This window comes from Oreochromis niloticus, linkage group LG18, assembly GCF_001858045.2.
Source record: "Oreochromis niloticus isolate F11D_XX linkage group LG18, O_niloticus_UMD_NMBU, whole genome shotgun sequence".
Classification (NCBI taxonomy): Eukaryota; Metazoa; Chordata; class Actinopteri; order Cichliformes; family Cichlidae; genus Oreochromis; species Oreochromis niloticus.
The window spans coordinates 31,260,072-31,276,123 of record NC_031982.2 but is presented as its reverse complement, the minus strand read 5'-3'; the positions used below and the strand labels follow the sequence as shown (position 1 = coordinate 31,276,123).

General features: G+C 40.2%; 2 protein-coding genes across 41 annotated transcripts in view; one reads left to right on the top strand and one right to left on the bottom strand.

Annotated features, from left to right (window-relative positions):
• Positions 1–16,052, bottom strand: part of LOC109195563 (tripartite motif-containing protein 16) — a 1,176,058-nt gene that overhangs the window by 373,140 nt on the left and 786,866 nt on the right. The gene's annotated exons all lie outside the window — the stretch shown is intronic.
• LOC102080865 (zinc finger protein 850) overlaps positions 1–16,052 on the top strand; it is a 62,728-nt gene that overhangs the window by 6,247 nt on the left and 40,429 nt on the right. For 15 of the 40 annotated variants that reach the window (XR_003214887.1, XM_025900276.1, XM_025900271.1 and 12 more), the window contains one exon: positions 1,330–2,841. Coding sequence is in view for 39 of the 40 variants with exons in the window: in XM_025900276.1 (XP_025756061.1) it covers positions 1,330–2,841 (1,512 nt within the window). In the remaining variant the exon portion in view is untranslated. Of the gene's footprint in view, positions 1–804; positions 939–1,156; positions 1,232–1,329; positions 3,777–10,102; positions 10,356–12,816; positions 13,033–13,491; positions 13,744–16,052 lie in introns of those variants that run through there. The other 25 variants (XM_025900288.1, XM_025900283.1, XM_025900297.1 and 22 more) reach the window with 14 other exon arrangements.

Below are 16,052 nucleotides of genomic sequence, written 5' to 3'. Positions count from 1 at the left end.
CTTCGGAGGCTGCATTTGTAGGCCGATTACGTTGCAGCGACTTGATGAAGGCTGTCCAAATTCGAAGACTCCTCCAAATGCGGCCGACAAATGTGTCCTTCATTTCCAGGTTTGAAGGATGGGTCGGGTGTATCCTTCGCTGCCCAACCTATCCCAAGTTTCATAGCGCAGCCCAGCCAATTCCAAATTCCAACAATGACGGCAGCTACTTAGTTTTACTATTACCTTTATTACTCTTTCTAAAGCTCAATAAGGATAAAACTGAAATCCTCCTTAATGGCACCAAATCCAACCTTTTGAAGGCAAACCACTTCTCACTCACTATCGATAACTCCACGGTTTTCCCTTCTCCTCATGTTAAAAGCTTTGGTGCCATCCTAGACAGTTCACTTTCCTATAAATCTCACATCAATAATCTCACCCGTTCTGCCTATTTCCATCTACGCAACATTAACAGATTTCGTCCTTCTCTTTTCACCCGGTCTACATCCATTCTTGCCCAGTCTTGTTACCTCCCGCATTGACTACTGCAACTCTCTCTTGCATGGTCTCCCCCAAAAATCCCTCCATACGATTCAACTGGTTCAGAACTCTGCTGCTTGCATTATCACCAGAACTCTCTCCTACCAGCACATCACCCCTGTTCTTCAGGAACTTCACTGGCTCCCAGTGAAATTCCGGATAATCTACAAGCTTCTTCTGCTCACCTTCAAGGCCATTCATAACCTCGTACCTCCTTACCTTTCTGACCTGTTAAGCACTACCTTTTCTGTCCGCTCACTTCAATGTTCTTCTTCTATCCAGCTTTCTGTGCCTTCCTTCCGCCTCACCACGATGGGAAGCAGAGCTTTTTAAAGAGAGAGTGTCCATTTTTCGAAACCAAACCGGCAGCTTTTTCCACAGAAGAGGGACCTGAAAGCTGAAGGCTCTACCTCCCATTCGCCCCAACTTTCAGGCAATGAATGGTTAATCTAAAGAATAAATAAATAAATCCTGCAGTGAGTGTCCTGTAAAGTTTTTGACTAATTTAAAATAAGCTTTTAAATGTTTTGTGCACTTTGATAACAAAATTTAAGAGATACCACTTTGTGCTTTTGTTTGATTATATATTGTCTTTATTTTCTCATCGTAGATGGTCTGTTTATATTATTTGTAGAATTTGTAAATGAGCAACCAAAATGGTTTTCACTGAAGCAGTAAAACGGATTCTCCCCACAACATGCCTTCATAGGTATATCTAAGCAATATGCTTACCATGTGGAGGCCTGCTAATGGTTAAGCTTACCTTGTAATTTCTCAAATGTATGTTTTTTTGATCTGTTCCTTCAGATTTTCCACAACATGACTGTAAGGACGAGGATGGGCTCACAAATCAGCAGGTCTGTAACCAGGAGAAGAACTCCAGTCTACACCAGAAGGATCCTTCACAGATTAAAGAGGAACAGGAGGAACTCCGTACCACTCAAGAGGAAAAACCGCTTGTTCTAAAGCAGGAGACTGCAACTTTTCCTGCTCGTGAAGCAAGTAACCACAGTGAACCAGAACCAAGCAGTGACCAGCTCCTTTCTCACAACTCTCCTGTCACAGATCAGGATGAAATCAAGGATGGTAACTCACACAGAAATGAGTCGGAGCAAATCGTATCAGGCCTGACAGTTCAAAATTGCAAGACGGCACATTTATGTAGCACCTGTGGGAAAAGATTCACTCAGAGGGGTCAGTTGAAGAGTCACATGCGAATTCACACAGGTGAGAAGCCACATTGCTGTAGTACTTGTGGGAAAGGATTTCATGTAAAATCAATTTTGAAAACACACATGCAAGTTCACACAGGTGAGAAGCCACATTCTTGTAGCACCTGTGGGAAAAGATTTACTCAGAGGGGTCATTTGAAGAGTCACATGCGAATTCACACAGGTGAGAAACCACATTCTTGTAGCACCTGTGGGAAAAGATTTACTCAGAAGAGTCAGTTGAAGAGTCACATGCGAATTCACACAGGTGAGAAGCCACATTCTTGTAGCGCCTGTGGGAAAAGATTTAGTTTGAAACAAATTTTGAATAGGCACATGCGAATTCACACAGGTGAGAAGCCACATTCTTGTAGCACCTGTGGCAAAAGATTCACTCAGAAGGGTCAGTTGAAGAGTCACATGCGAATTCACACAGGTGAGAAGCCACATTCTTGTAGCGCCTGTGGGAAAAGATTTCATGTAAAATCAAATTTGAAAACACACATGCGAATTCACACAGGTGAGAAGCCACATTCTTGTAGCACCTGTGGGAAAAGATTTAGTTTGAAACAAATTTTGAATAGGCACATGCGAATTCACACAGGTGAGAAGCCACATTTTTGTAGCGCCTGTGGCAAAGGATTCACTCAGAAGAGTCAGTTGAAGAGTCACATGCGAATTCACACAGGTGAGAAGCCACATTCTTGTAGCACCTGTGGGAAAAGATTTCATGTAAAATCAAATTTGAAAACACACATGCAAATTCACACAGGTGAGAAGCCACATTCGTGTAGCACCTGTGGGAAAAGTTTTACTCACAATGGTCTGTTGAATAGACACATGCGAATTCACACAGGTGAGAGGCCACATTCTTGTAGCACCTGTGGGAAAAGATTTAGTGTGAAACAAATTTTGTATAGGCACATGCGAATTCACACAGGTGAGAAGCCACATTCTTGTAGCGCCTGTGGGAAAAGATTTACTCAGAGGGGTCATTTGAAGAGTCATATGCGAATTCACACAGGTGAGAAGCCACATTCTTGTAGCGCCTGTGGGAAAAGATTTAGTTTGAAACAAATTTTGAATAGGCACATGCGAATTCACACAGGTGAGAACCACATTGTTGCAGCACCTGTGTGAAACATTTTAGTTCTCCAGTACAGTTGAAAATGCAATTAGGAAAACATGCTACATGCTAAGTTTCATTCTTAGAAAATGGTGATGGTAGGACACACAAACAGTGTTTGGATCATTGAAAACTGAAAATTTCAAAAGATATTTTTAGTGTCTTGATGTAAAAAGAACTATTTCTCCAAAACACACTTGGTAATATCTGTTGAAAAAACAACTACGCGTGTGAGGTAGCCTTTATTGAAATCATATTTTTTTTTTTTTTTTTTTTTTTTTTTTTTTTGTCTGAAGTTCACAGTTTGAAGGTGTTTAAAGCAGAAGACAGTTGACTAACTTTGCACTGTTTGCTAACTTGTACACTGCCAGAACTCCTGTTGGGATTTTCTTTGTTTTTATAATGAAATTTATACACTGGATTGACATTAATGGGAAGTGTTTTCTAGATGGAAAGGGAATATTTTAGGGACTGACAATGTTGACAAGTTGATCCATGTTCTCGTATTGTTTGTGACCCATATTTTTAGGTTATTTATATTTATAACATAACTTACACTACTTTTATGTGAACACCTGGAGATACCCAGCTGTTGTTTTGAGATATAATAATATGGACAAATGTGTAATTTTAACAGTGTTGTTCCATTTTGACAGGAAATAAATCCAGTTTAAGATTGTAGATTATTCATTTTAAAGATAAAATATGGATGATTATATAATAAAGGAGGAGGAGCTGGTGACTCATCTCCCATAAAGGAGAGATGAGTCAGAAGTGCCCCGGGAGTCTTCATCTTTATTTATCTTTGTTGGCTTTTGGCCTCCATGTGCTTATGGCGAACACCCTAGAGAGCTTTGCTTTCTTTTAAGTTGTTTTTAATCTTGTATGTTCAATAAAACTGTTGGCATCAAATTTTACATCATCTCCTGTAGATTTTGTGTTTTGGTTTAAATTGTGTTCCAAAAGCCTGAATCAACATCTTTCCGGCCTGAAGAAATTCTGCAAAGCCTTTCAAATATGCGACTCCACAATCCTGCTGATCTTTGAAAAACTAACAGTGCTTCCAAACGAGCTGTTAAACAGGGCTTTGTGTGATCTGCCTTTTAATGAAGCAACTGTTCAGGAAGATTCAACACATTCAAGGGGCTTAATCGTACTAATTTCCTTGATTCTCGTCCTCACTTTCCAGGTCCTCAAAAAGTGGAGCACATAATAGCAAACACTGAACACACACCTCCCCTGTCTGCTAAGAGCATGTCTTCCTTTTTTTTTTTATACCACCATCAGTGACGTGAAAAAAGTTTATTCAAACAAATCTGCAGTGGTATTTTCAGATTAAGTTAGCCAATTAAACATTACAGTGGACTTAATTAATGCGGTCTACAATTCCTTAGGAGGTACCCAACATGAATTGAAACTAGCATGCATTTTAATTAAATAACACACCTCTCCCTCTGGGAGCTTCAGTAACACCAATTTGTATCAAAATCTTTATTAACCTCTTAGGACCTGGTGTCCACATCACATTTTTGGGTGTCTAGACCAAAATACAAAATTTTGCTCTTCAAAGGCCTGATATCCACTTACAAGGACTGTTCTATCGAAAGGCCCAGGATCCTCCAACAGCCACCAGGCCCAGGATCCTCCAGCAGCTTCTAGGCCTAGGATCCTCCAGCAGGCACCAACAACTAAGCAGCGTTTTTGGTGAGTTGAAATTAACTACTACTTCAGAAATGGGGCTTAAGAGAACACCAACAGCTGAGGAAATTGAGGACATTAAAAAGTCACTGGACTTTTTAACTGAAGAAACATCAGCTATCAAGCTACAACAGAAATATATCCTGGACATTGTCAAGGAGATAAGGTTGCTTCACAATCAGAATGCAGAGAAGGAGAAATGGATTGTCTATCTGGAGAGCAGGGTCACGGACCTGGAGCAATACACGAGAATAAATGATGTGATCATCATGGGGCTAAAGATAAAACCTCGGTCACATGCTCGGGCTGTGACTGCTGACAGCAAAGAAGAGCATGGAGAACTGGATGTTAGCTCTGCAGAGCAACAGGTGGCTGGTTTCTTGCAGTCAAAAGGGATCGACCTAGACTCTAATAACATCAAGGCATGCCACCTTCTGCCCAGGAAAAACGTTAGTGATAAACCAGCTGTCATAAGATTTGTAAACCGGAAACACTGGAATGCACTGCTGAAGCAGGGGAGAAAACTAAAGGGATTGAACGTCTACCTGAATGACCATCTAACCAAATACAACGCTGACATAGCTAAGTAAGCACGGCACCTAAAGAAACTGGGTAAAATTCAAAATACCTGGACTGCAAATTGTAAAATATTTATTAAACTCAACGGAACACTGGAGGAAGCCAAAGTGCTGGTCATCAAACACATCCAGGATCTGGAAAAATAATAAGCCACATGGACCACAAATGCAAGAAGCTGAACAAATAATCTACACTCATCAAACCAAGAAGGTAACAACAGAAACTAAAGCACAACATATTAAATTATAACACAATCAACTAATTTAACATCTGGGAATTATACACTGCTATCACAGAGGATTGCTAATCATGAGAATCTGGAGTTAAATTCACCACAAAACACGGAATACATACACACTTCACAGAGCAGGACATTGATCAAGAATTGAACTTTTTTAACACCAGTAACACCTGCTGTTACTATGCTGAAGAACAATTCAATAAAATTGTCAAGGCTGACTGCAAAATGTCCATAATCCACTTTAATAGTAGAAGTTTGTATGCCAACTTTCACAACATAAGAGAATATTTAAGCAAATTTGCACATCAATTCAGTGTGATTGCAGTATCTGAGACCTGGATTAATAAGGAGAAAGGAGTGGACTTTGAAATAGACGGATATTAACTAAATTTTATGAACAGAAAGAATAAGAATGGTGGGGGTGTGGCTTTGTTTGTGGACAAAAATTTTAAATACAGGGTAGTGTAAAAAATGACCGTGGTGGTGGACAACATATTAGAGTGTGTAACAATAGAAATTAGTATGGAAAAAAAGAAAAATGTCATTGTAAGTTGTATATATAGAACACCAGGTTCTAACATTGAAATGTTTAAGGAGTGGGTAGATAAAACATTTATTGAGACAAATCAAAAAGTTATGTTCATTTGTGGGGATTTCAACATAGACCTATTCATTCCAAAAAAACATAGTATGACAGATGAGTTTATTAATACAATGTATAGCATGGGACTCGTTCCAATGATCACTAAGCCCAGCAGGATTACAGTACAGTCGGCAACCTTAATAGACAATATATTTGAAATGAATATTTGAATGAAATAGAAAACAGATCTATAAGTGGTCTCCTAATTAATGACATTAGTGATCATCTACCTGTTCTTGCAGTGTATGACAGCAATAACAGGAAGGTCAAACAGGAAAATACAACAAAATACAAACGAGTGAGAACAGAGGAGTCCATAAATGCATTTAAAAGTAATTTACTTAAGCAAGAATGGGAGATGGTGTATAAGGAAAAAAATATTGATAAAGCTTATGAGACTTATGAGGAATACTGTGTGGACATCCGGGGAAATACATACAAAACTTCACTTCAACCATTATATAAAATTCAGAAAAAAGCTATCAGGATGATTACTAAAGCAGGATTTAGGGACCACACTAACATTATGTTCTTGAAATTAAAAATTCTGAAGTTTATGGATCTTATAAAATATAAAACTGCAAAAACTATGTACAAAGCCAGATACAATATGTTACCAGGATATGTGCAGAGGGTGTTTTTTGACAGAGAAGGGGACTATGAATTGAGAGGAAAATGAAATCTGAAGACTCTTAAAGCACGGACAAAGGTTAAAACATTTTGTATTAGCATTTGTGTGGTAAAACTGTTGAACAGTTTTCCTGTGGACCTACAGCAACGTTCAGGCATTAGTCAGTTCATAAAGATGTTTCGAAAACTGCTTTTGGAAGACTATGAAACTGATAAGTTGATGACCCATTGTATATATAACTATGCTAAATTGTATCAAGATTATATCTGTCACTGTAGCTAGGTTTATACATTTCCCTCATTCCTTGTTTATTGTGTGGGGTAAGTGATAATGGGAATTAGGGGTAACAATGAATAGTAGGATTCAATAGAATGTTGAGCATGGTTAGGGATTAATAAGTATGTATATACAGTGGCTTGTAAAAGTATTTGGCCCCATTGAACTTTTCCACATTTTGTCACATTACAACCACAAATATGAATCAATTTTATTGGAATTCCACGTGAAAGACCAATACAAAGTGGTGTACACGTGAGAAGTGGAACGAAAATCATACATGATTCCAAACATTTTTTACAAATAAATAACTGAAAAGTGGGGTGTGCGTAATTATTCAGCCCCCTTTGGTCTGAGTGCAGTCAGTTGCCCATAAACATTGCCTAGTGCAAATAATAGATTGCATTTATATAGCGCTTTTCAAGGCAACCAAAGCACTTTACAATTCCACTATTCATTCACACACTGGTGGAGGCAAGCTACAGTTGTAGCCATAGCTGCCCTGGGGCAGACTGACAGAGGCGAGGCTGCCATATCACGCCATCGGCCCGGCGATCAGCAACCAGGGGGATCGAACCGGCAACTTTCCGGTTCTAGATGAGCTTCCATATCCCCTGAGCTACGATCGCCATAGTGCTAATGACTAAATAGAGTGCACCTGTGTAATCTAATGTCAGTACAGCTGCTCTGTGACGGCTTCAGAGGTTGTCTAAGAGAATATTGGGAGCAACAACAGTATGAAGTCCAAAGAACACACCAGACAGGTCAGGGATAATGTTATTGAAAAATTTAAAGCAGGCTTAGGCTACAAAAAGATTTCGCAAGCCTTGAACATCCCATGGAGCACCGTTCAAGCGATCATTCAGAAATGGAAGGAGTATGGCACAGTTGTAAATCTACCAAGACAAGGCCGTCCACCTAAACTCACAGGCCGAACAAGGAGAGCGCTGATCAGAAATGCAGCCAAGAGGCCCATGGTGACTCTGGACGAGCTGCAGAGATCTACAGCTCAGGTGGGGGAATCTGTCCATAGGACAACTATTAGTCGTGCACTGCACAAAGTTGGCCTGTTAGCAGAGACGGGTCTTCCAGCAGAATCTGCATGAATATTGAAGGTACTTAATATCTAGATGGAGGAATAATCACACGTGGGGCATCGGCTTTTATCGGAACATTCACACCAAAAGGTGACTTTGTTTACTGAACTCTCGCGTATACTCCGCAGCTTAAGAGGAAGCATCCTTTCAAAATAAAATCACAACAGATGACAATGAGGGCATACCTATTAACTAGCTCAACATGGCCTTTATGGAAGAGTGGCAAGAAGAAAGCCATTGTTAACAGAAAACCATAAGAAGTCCCATTTGCAGTTTGCCACAAGCCATGTGGGGGACACAGCAAACATGTGGAAGAAGGTGCTCTGGTCAAATGAGACCAAAATGGAACTTTTTGGCCAAAATGCAAAACGCTATGTGTTGCGGAAAGCTAACACTGCACATCACTCTGAACACACCATCCCCACTGTCAAATATGGTGGTGGCAGCATCATGCTCTGGGGGTGCTTCTCTTCAGCAGGGACAGGGAAGCTGGTCAGAGTTGATGGGAAGCTGGAGGATGGAGCCAAATACAGGGCAATCTTGGAAGAAAACCTCTTGGAGTCTGCAAAAGGCTTGAGACTGGGGCGGAGGTTCACCTTCCAGTAGGACAATGACCCTAAACATAACATATCCATGTGTTAGAATGGCCCAGTCAAAGTCCAGATCTAAATCCAATCGAGAATCTGTGGCAAGATCTGAAACCTGCTGTTCAATCAATCAATCAGTCAATCAAGGCTTTATTCGCCACATGCAGGTTGCCCTGCAGTGAAATGGCAGCTGTAATTGCAGCAAAAGGTGGTTCTACAAAGTATTGACTCAGGGGGCTGAATAATTACGCACACCCCACTTTTCAGTTATTTATTTGTAAAAAATGTTTGGAATCATGTATGATTTTCGTTCCACTTCTCACGTGTACACCACTTTGTATTGGTCTTTCACGTGGAATTCCAATAAAATTGATTCATGTTTGTGGCTGTAATGTGACAAAATGTGGAAACGTTCAAGGGGGGCGAATACTTTTGCAAGCCACTGTATGTCCACTGTGAGCGACCATTTTGCACAGAGGCGGTGGCTTACGACACCAACTGTCGGCCATCTATAATCCAGTTTTGAGATCCATTCCCAGGCGCCTTAACGCCCACTCACACCCTGGGCCATCTTACCTCAGGAAATCACATGATAGGGTGGGGCTAGGTTTCACAATGAGCTCACCCGAAACCCTGGCTGATTGTGACCCACACCCGTTTTCACACCTTGGCTCATGTGATTAGGTGGAGGATCATCAGGGGGTCCCTTTGTCCCTCTTTGGGGGTATACTCCCACAGGGCTTAAATGTGGGACTCTCCACCATTTGACCCTAGAACTGAAGAAGCTTCTTGGATGAGAGGTGAAACGTCTTCAAGCAACTTAAAGAAGTCCAGACGCTTTTCTTTGCAAGCTTCTTAGACCATAAAAACGCAACTTTCAAATTTGGACAGTGGACTTCTTTTGCCTGAGTACAAAATATTATCTCAGTGCAGCAGTGGCTTGTGGATTTTTAATTGTGGAATGTTTGGTTTGTCAAACTAAATGAATTTCCACTACACAGCTGTTATTATCAGAGGGGAAGAGAAAGGCGACCAAAATGAAAACAACAGCCTTATCCTAATTGTCCGTCATCATTTGCTCCACATGATACGTTAAATTTCTCTGTGCTCTAAATGTCTGTAGTATATTTATATTAATGTATTTGTGTATTGTTATTTCACTTCCACTTCATGGACCGTACCAGAGAAATCAGGAGACCCTCGTTGATTAAAAAGATGTTCTATAATTATTTTTAGAGTGACTATAATCAATGAAGGCATTATTCTTTTTTCTGTTAAATGATTAATGCTGGATCAAACTAAAGAGTTTTCCAGTAAATCAAACTTAAATCAAAGTATTTTCTTCTTTCTTTATTCCAGGATATCACTAATAATCTCATGGCAAAATTGCAGTTCTCTGCAAAGTACCAGACTTTATGTTGGACTGACCTGATGAGGGCAGTATTACGCCTTTGATACCTCCAGCCTACCGTAAGTGCAATAAAAGAAGAGTAGCGGCAATGGCGCCCGATTTAAGTGACTGAGTTGACCCGAGTTACGTTTGAAGACGTTGGTTTGGCGGTATCGGTTGCTGTTGCAATAATGTCTTCAGTTCAGCATCTGAGAGATTTTATCAAGGAGAGGTTAACTACTGCTGCAGAAGAAATCTTCTCAGAGTTTGAAAAAACGATCGTCCGGTATGAGGAGGAGATCCGTCAGCTAAGACTGCTGAATATCAGACCCGGGATAAAGTCACACAATACAGGTGTGTAAACTTGTGGAGATGTAGGATTGGGGGATCATCGTGTGATTCACGTGGGCATGATCTAAATGCATTGATCTAAATTAGTAATACACCACAGTAAAGTGTATGCAGTTATATCTGTGCAGCTTTGAGAAGGTTACTTTTAAAACGTTTTCCACTACAGATTACAAATTAATGGCCCAAATGTAGTTTGTAACGTATTTTGTTAAGTTACTCAATGTGAATAATGTATTTTGAATACTTTGGTCCGGATTACTTGATATATTTTCATGCTTTTTACAACTACATGAATGTAATATTGCCGTGTGAATGATTGCTATAACTGAAGGCTACTAGCCACCTGTTACGTCCCTCTGCAGCCCCTAATCTCCTCAGTATGTTCAGCTGGTGCTAATTGGCCCCACCTAGTCAGGTGTTGATAAAAACATACCTGAGGCAGGCTTTCAGGAAGCTCACTAGTCTTTGCCTTGGTGGCCATTTTAGCCAACCTGCTATGCCATTTTAAGATAGAACCTCTTCTCACTAAAACTCTGGTATTCATCTCCTTTTATGTTGCGGCTTTTGAGCCGGGTCGTAACGCTGCAAACAATCATGTGCAGACAAATCATCGTACCTGTTGTTTCTCCGCATGCGCACAATACGAAGTTAAGTTGCGAGCCGTCTTACCTTTATGAATATTAGCTAGAAAAATACTCTGATAAAATTCAGTGCCAAACCATCCTGCCTTTGTGAATGTGACCTACAAGCATGCTTTAACAGCTAAATTAAGAGGCAAATTGTCTTACCTTTGTTTATCTGAGCTAGAAGCATACTTCACTACCTAAAATTCAGTGGCGAACCATCCTACCTTTGTTAATAAGAGTTAGAAACATACTCTGATGGGCAAAGTTAAGTGGCAAACCGTCATACCTACTTAAATTTGTGCTGGAATTACTCTGTGACAACAGAAATGTGCATAAACTACTTACGGTAGGACGTTTTGCCAAAGTAGGATGGTTTGTCAGAACACCATAATGTCGTATAGAAAAAAAATTTCCACCAACCACACTCACCCATATTTTGTTTTTGAACTCCATTGCAGTTATTTCACACATTAAACCTTTGATAAAAAATAATTAAACTGCATTAAATTACAGGTAGCAGTAAAACTAACTCTTTTATGCTACGTCCACACCAACATGGGTATTTTTGTAAACACAGATTTTTCTATGCCTTTGGTCCTTTTGTCCACACGCAAACGGCGTTTCGAATCACCGAAAAGGTTGGAGAAAACTCAGTTTTGCAGGTGAAGCCAAATGCAAGATATGCTTCATCATATTTTCTAGTTTTTGGCTTTGAAGGAAGTTGGTTTGGAAACGTATTCGGCGATGCTTCAACCTCTGCTTTGCGTTTGTGTGGGAGACCCGTCAAAAAAACCTGTCCATTATTCTAGCAGTGTCTAAGCATTCTTCTTTTCTTTTCTTTTTTTCTTTTCTTGTTTTTTTTTTTTTAAATAAACATTCATACCGCGCCCACCTGCAATGGCTCTGCGCCCCCCACTTTGGGAACCCTGTAGTAGGCTAACATTACAGCTGTGCACTGTGACGAAATATATCCAATGATCAAATTAAAACCTCTATCGTTTCAAATGATACGCTATTATTTGTTTTGTGGTGTCGCAAAATACATTTACAGCAATATTTTGTCATTGGTTTCATCTTCACTGGCTATCAATAAAGATGAGGCAGAACCTGGTAGCTCCAAACAGAAGGACCAGTCAAAACAAATTGAGGATGTTATTCCTAAACCAGGGGCTCCCCTGTAGCATGGACATGGTTTGGTTATGAAAATCTGACACGGATCAGAAAACTCTGCTATGCAAATTATGCCGCAAAGCGGTCCCCACCACGGACTCAAACACGACATTTCTGTTCGACCACCTACAGAAGAATCATTTGAAAGGTTGTGGAGAGAGTTTATAGATGAGAAGCAAAAAAAGAGCCGTCAGGTGCTCAAATAAACCTTAGACTCAAATGTAAGAACAGGCTTTTCCCCACAACACGCCATATAATAAATACTCAGAAAGAAAATGGCGGCCGTTAAAACTTATATCTAGAAATATATAGTTTAATGCATTGGTCAAAAAACAAAGACTTCCAGTCTGCCGTCTTAAAGTACTTTAAGCTTTCATGATCATATTCAAATCATGCTACTGTTCGTTCGGTTGTTTGTTTATTCACATTGTGTGATGATCCCTGGCACTCACATCTAAAAATTAGACCCCAGATGTCTGTACGGTTATCAACATCACCCAATGAACACATGACTATGAGTGAATGTTTCTGTGGCAACATCTGCAAGAATGTAAGAAGCCGTGAAAGGATAAACTTGATTCTCAATAGGTGACCCCTTTCATCCTTCTTGATCTTTCTTATCATCACATTAGTCACTATTTTCTTGTGTCTCTTTGTTGAACACGAAGGTCTGGATGATCAGCAGGTCTGTGACCAGGAGAGGAGCTCCAGTCTCAACCAGGAGGACCCAGAGCCTCCACAGACTAAAGAGGAACAGGAGGAAACCTGCAGCAGTGAGGAAGGAGAGCAGCTTGAATTGAAGCAGGAGGATGAAGGCATTCATGTCTGGACCGGAGAACAGCTGGATTTCTTGTGTAAACTTGGATTACGGCTGACCAAAATAGGTATGTGAATCTGTAATATACAGATTTCATAATACCGAAGTGACTATGACTCATATCAAAAGGCCAGGTGATGATGTCACAAAGACACGTGGCGTGCATTACTGCCTGGGATACTACCTCACTGAAGACATGTTTTCTGTTAGCACAGTAAAATAAAAACTGGATTTCAAATCTTCTGTTTGTTTAATAAAAAACAAAAAATTCCACCAGATTTCAGTCCTGTTGGCCCAGAACTGTACGCAGAATGTAGAAAAATGTTGAGACGCTGAAAACTGGGGATTATTGGCCACAAGGATCAAGTTGGGGTAGCGAGCTGTACGCCTCATAAATGATGACTTTCTGCATGTAAACAGAATTCTTCGCTGTTCACTGCATGAGAGAGAATATTTAAATATCGCTCACATATCTGAGAGACCTGCTCACAGTGTAACTTTTTTCTTATGTGTTGTGTCCGTCAAGACCTCCCACAGCAACATGATTGTAAGGAAAATGAGGATCTGGATGACCCGCAGGTCTGTAGCCAGGAGAGGAACTCCAGTCTGGACCAGCAGGACAAAGATCCTCCACAGATTAAAGAGGAACAAGAGGAAATCTCCATCAATCAGGAAGAAGAGCAGCTTGCACTGAAGCAGGAAACCAAAAGCGGCATCGTCTGGACCGGGCAGCAGCTGGGCATCATGTGGAACCCTGAAGTAGAGTTGCACAGAATAGGTATGCAAAACCTTAATAGATAGATTCAGTTTTGTATTAAGAAATCTAACTCATGTTGGGTCCTAATGAGACCTCAGAGATATGTTATAGAGACACATGACGAATCTAAGGACGAACTGCAACAAGGAAACTGACATAATATTCTAAGAGCCAAAATTTCTAGCCCTCCCAGTGTCGCCCCTGTCAGGACTGTCCTATGTTGTAAATAAATAAGTTGAGTACAAGAGAGAGGAAGACACCCTGCAATGAGTTGAAACATGGTTATTTATTCCTGCATATACATTTTTGTCATTCATATTATCACTTTGTTTGTCCCTCACGAATTGCAGTCATCACTCCTTCGGCCACATTTTTCAAGTGACCTATATTTGACATCGGCATATTAAAAAACAAAACCTTAAATTATGTTTTTGGTGTGCCATCTCAATATTTTCAGTAGCCCTTTGGATTCCAGTACACGGCCTGTGTAGTGATGTTATTGGTGGACTTCCTGATTGCGTGGCCAATCCAGCACCACTTTCTTTCAGAACTGGTATTGCTATTGGTTCCTGGTTTGTTCTTGACTACATTTTTTTTAATCTTCTCTGGCCACTGGATACAGAGGATTTGTTGCAAGCAGATGTTGATGAATGTCTATAACATACAGAGCGCTGTCTTTGTCCTGCTCCATGTTTATGAACTATAGAGAAGTATAGGTTTGACCCTGATTTTAAAAATGCTCCGCTTGGTGGAATTTCTGACCTCTTGAGTTTCAAACATCTTTTTAAATTATGTTGTTTCTTTTTTCTTTCTTTCTTTCTTTCTTTCTTTTTTTTTAACCATAATATAAACTAACAAGTGGCCACCAGTAAATAAAACATACAAACAGACTTTAAGAGAATGCTAACTGCCCTAACAGTACTGACCTTATGAAAGCATACGAGAGAAGAAAATTAAGAAGAAAATTAAGAAGCTTCAGCTTTGTCACTGATTCCTGGACATTTGTCTCCAGAATCTGCTGATACTGAGTGGAATCCATGTGTCCCTCAACTCTGACAAGATTCCCAGTCCCTGCACTGGCCACACAGCCCCACAGCATAGGTTGACTCTGACTCTTCTCACCATTTGTCGCTTCTGTCTATCTGAGATTTTTTCTTAGTCTGCCACTTCGAGCCTTAACTTGAACTGAGCCTGTGGTCTTCCATTTTCTCAATATGTTCCTAACTGTGGAAACAAACAGCCTAAATCTCTGAGACAGCTTTCTGTATCCTTCCCCTAAACCATGATGGTGAACAGTCTTTGTCTTCAGGTCATTTGAGAGTTGTTTTGGGACTCCCATGTTGCTACTTTTCAGAGGAAATTAAAAGAGGAGGGACACTTACAATTGACCCCCTTAAATACTCTTTCTCATTATTGGATTCACCTGTGTATGTAGGTCAGGGGTCACTGAGGTTACCAAGCCAATTTGGGTTCCAATAATTAGTTGTAAAGGTTTTGGAATCAATAAAATGACAACAGTGCCCAAATTTATGCACCTGCCTGATTTTGTTTAAACAATTATTGCACACTTTCTGTAAATCCACTAAACTTCATTTCACTTAAATATCACTGTGTGTGTCTCCTGTATGATATATTTAACTGGCATTTTTTTATTGTACCAAACAACGATGTATACAGGAAAAGAATGACTATTAACAAGGTTGCCCAAACTTTTGCATCCCACTGTAATCCCAACAACAGTGTCCTGAAGGGGCTTTATACTGCAAGGTAGGGCTGCCACGATTTGTCGACTAGTCATGATTACGTTGACTATCAAAATCGTCGACGACTAATTTAATAGTCAACCTTCGTTTGAAGCTTTGTAAGATCCCAAAAGTTGCAGGAATAAGTAGTAGGATTTAAGAGTGTAATAACGGACTGAAACGGAAGATGGCAGCACTGCATGTACAAGGATGCCAGTTGCCATTAAACCCCGAAGAAGAAGCAGTTTCCGGTATCGTAGCTATGTCCAAAGTCAGGGGCAGCATCCTTCGGAGGCTGCATTTGTAGGCCGATTACGTTACAGCGACTTGATGAAGGCTGTCCAAATTCGAAGACTCTTACTTCTTACTTGCAGATTAGACTATTGCAATTCATTGTATTATGGTCTAGATCAGGCCACCATCCATCTTCTTCAGATGGTTCAAAATGCAGCTGCTCGCCTGCTAACTGGTACCAAACGGAGAGAGCATATAACCCCAGTTTTAGCTTCTTTACACTGGCTTCCTGTCTCCTACAGGATCCAATTTAAAGTTATACTTTTTGTTTTTAAGTCACTTAATGCCCGAGCC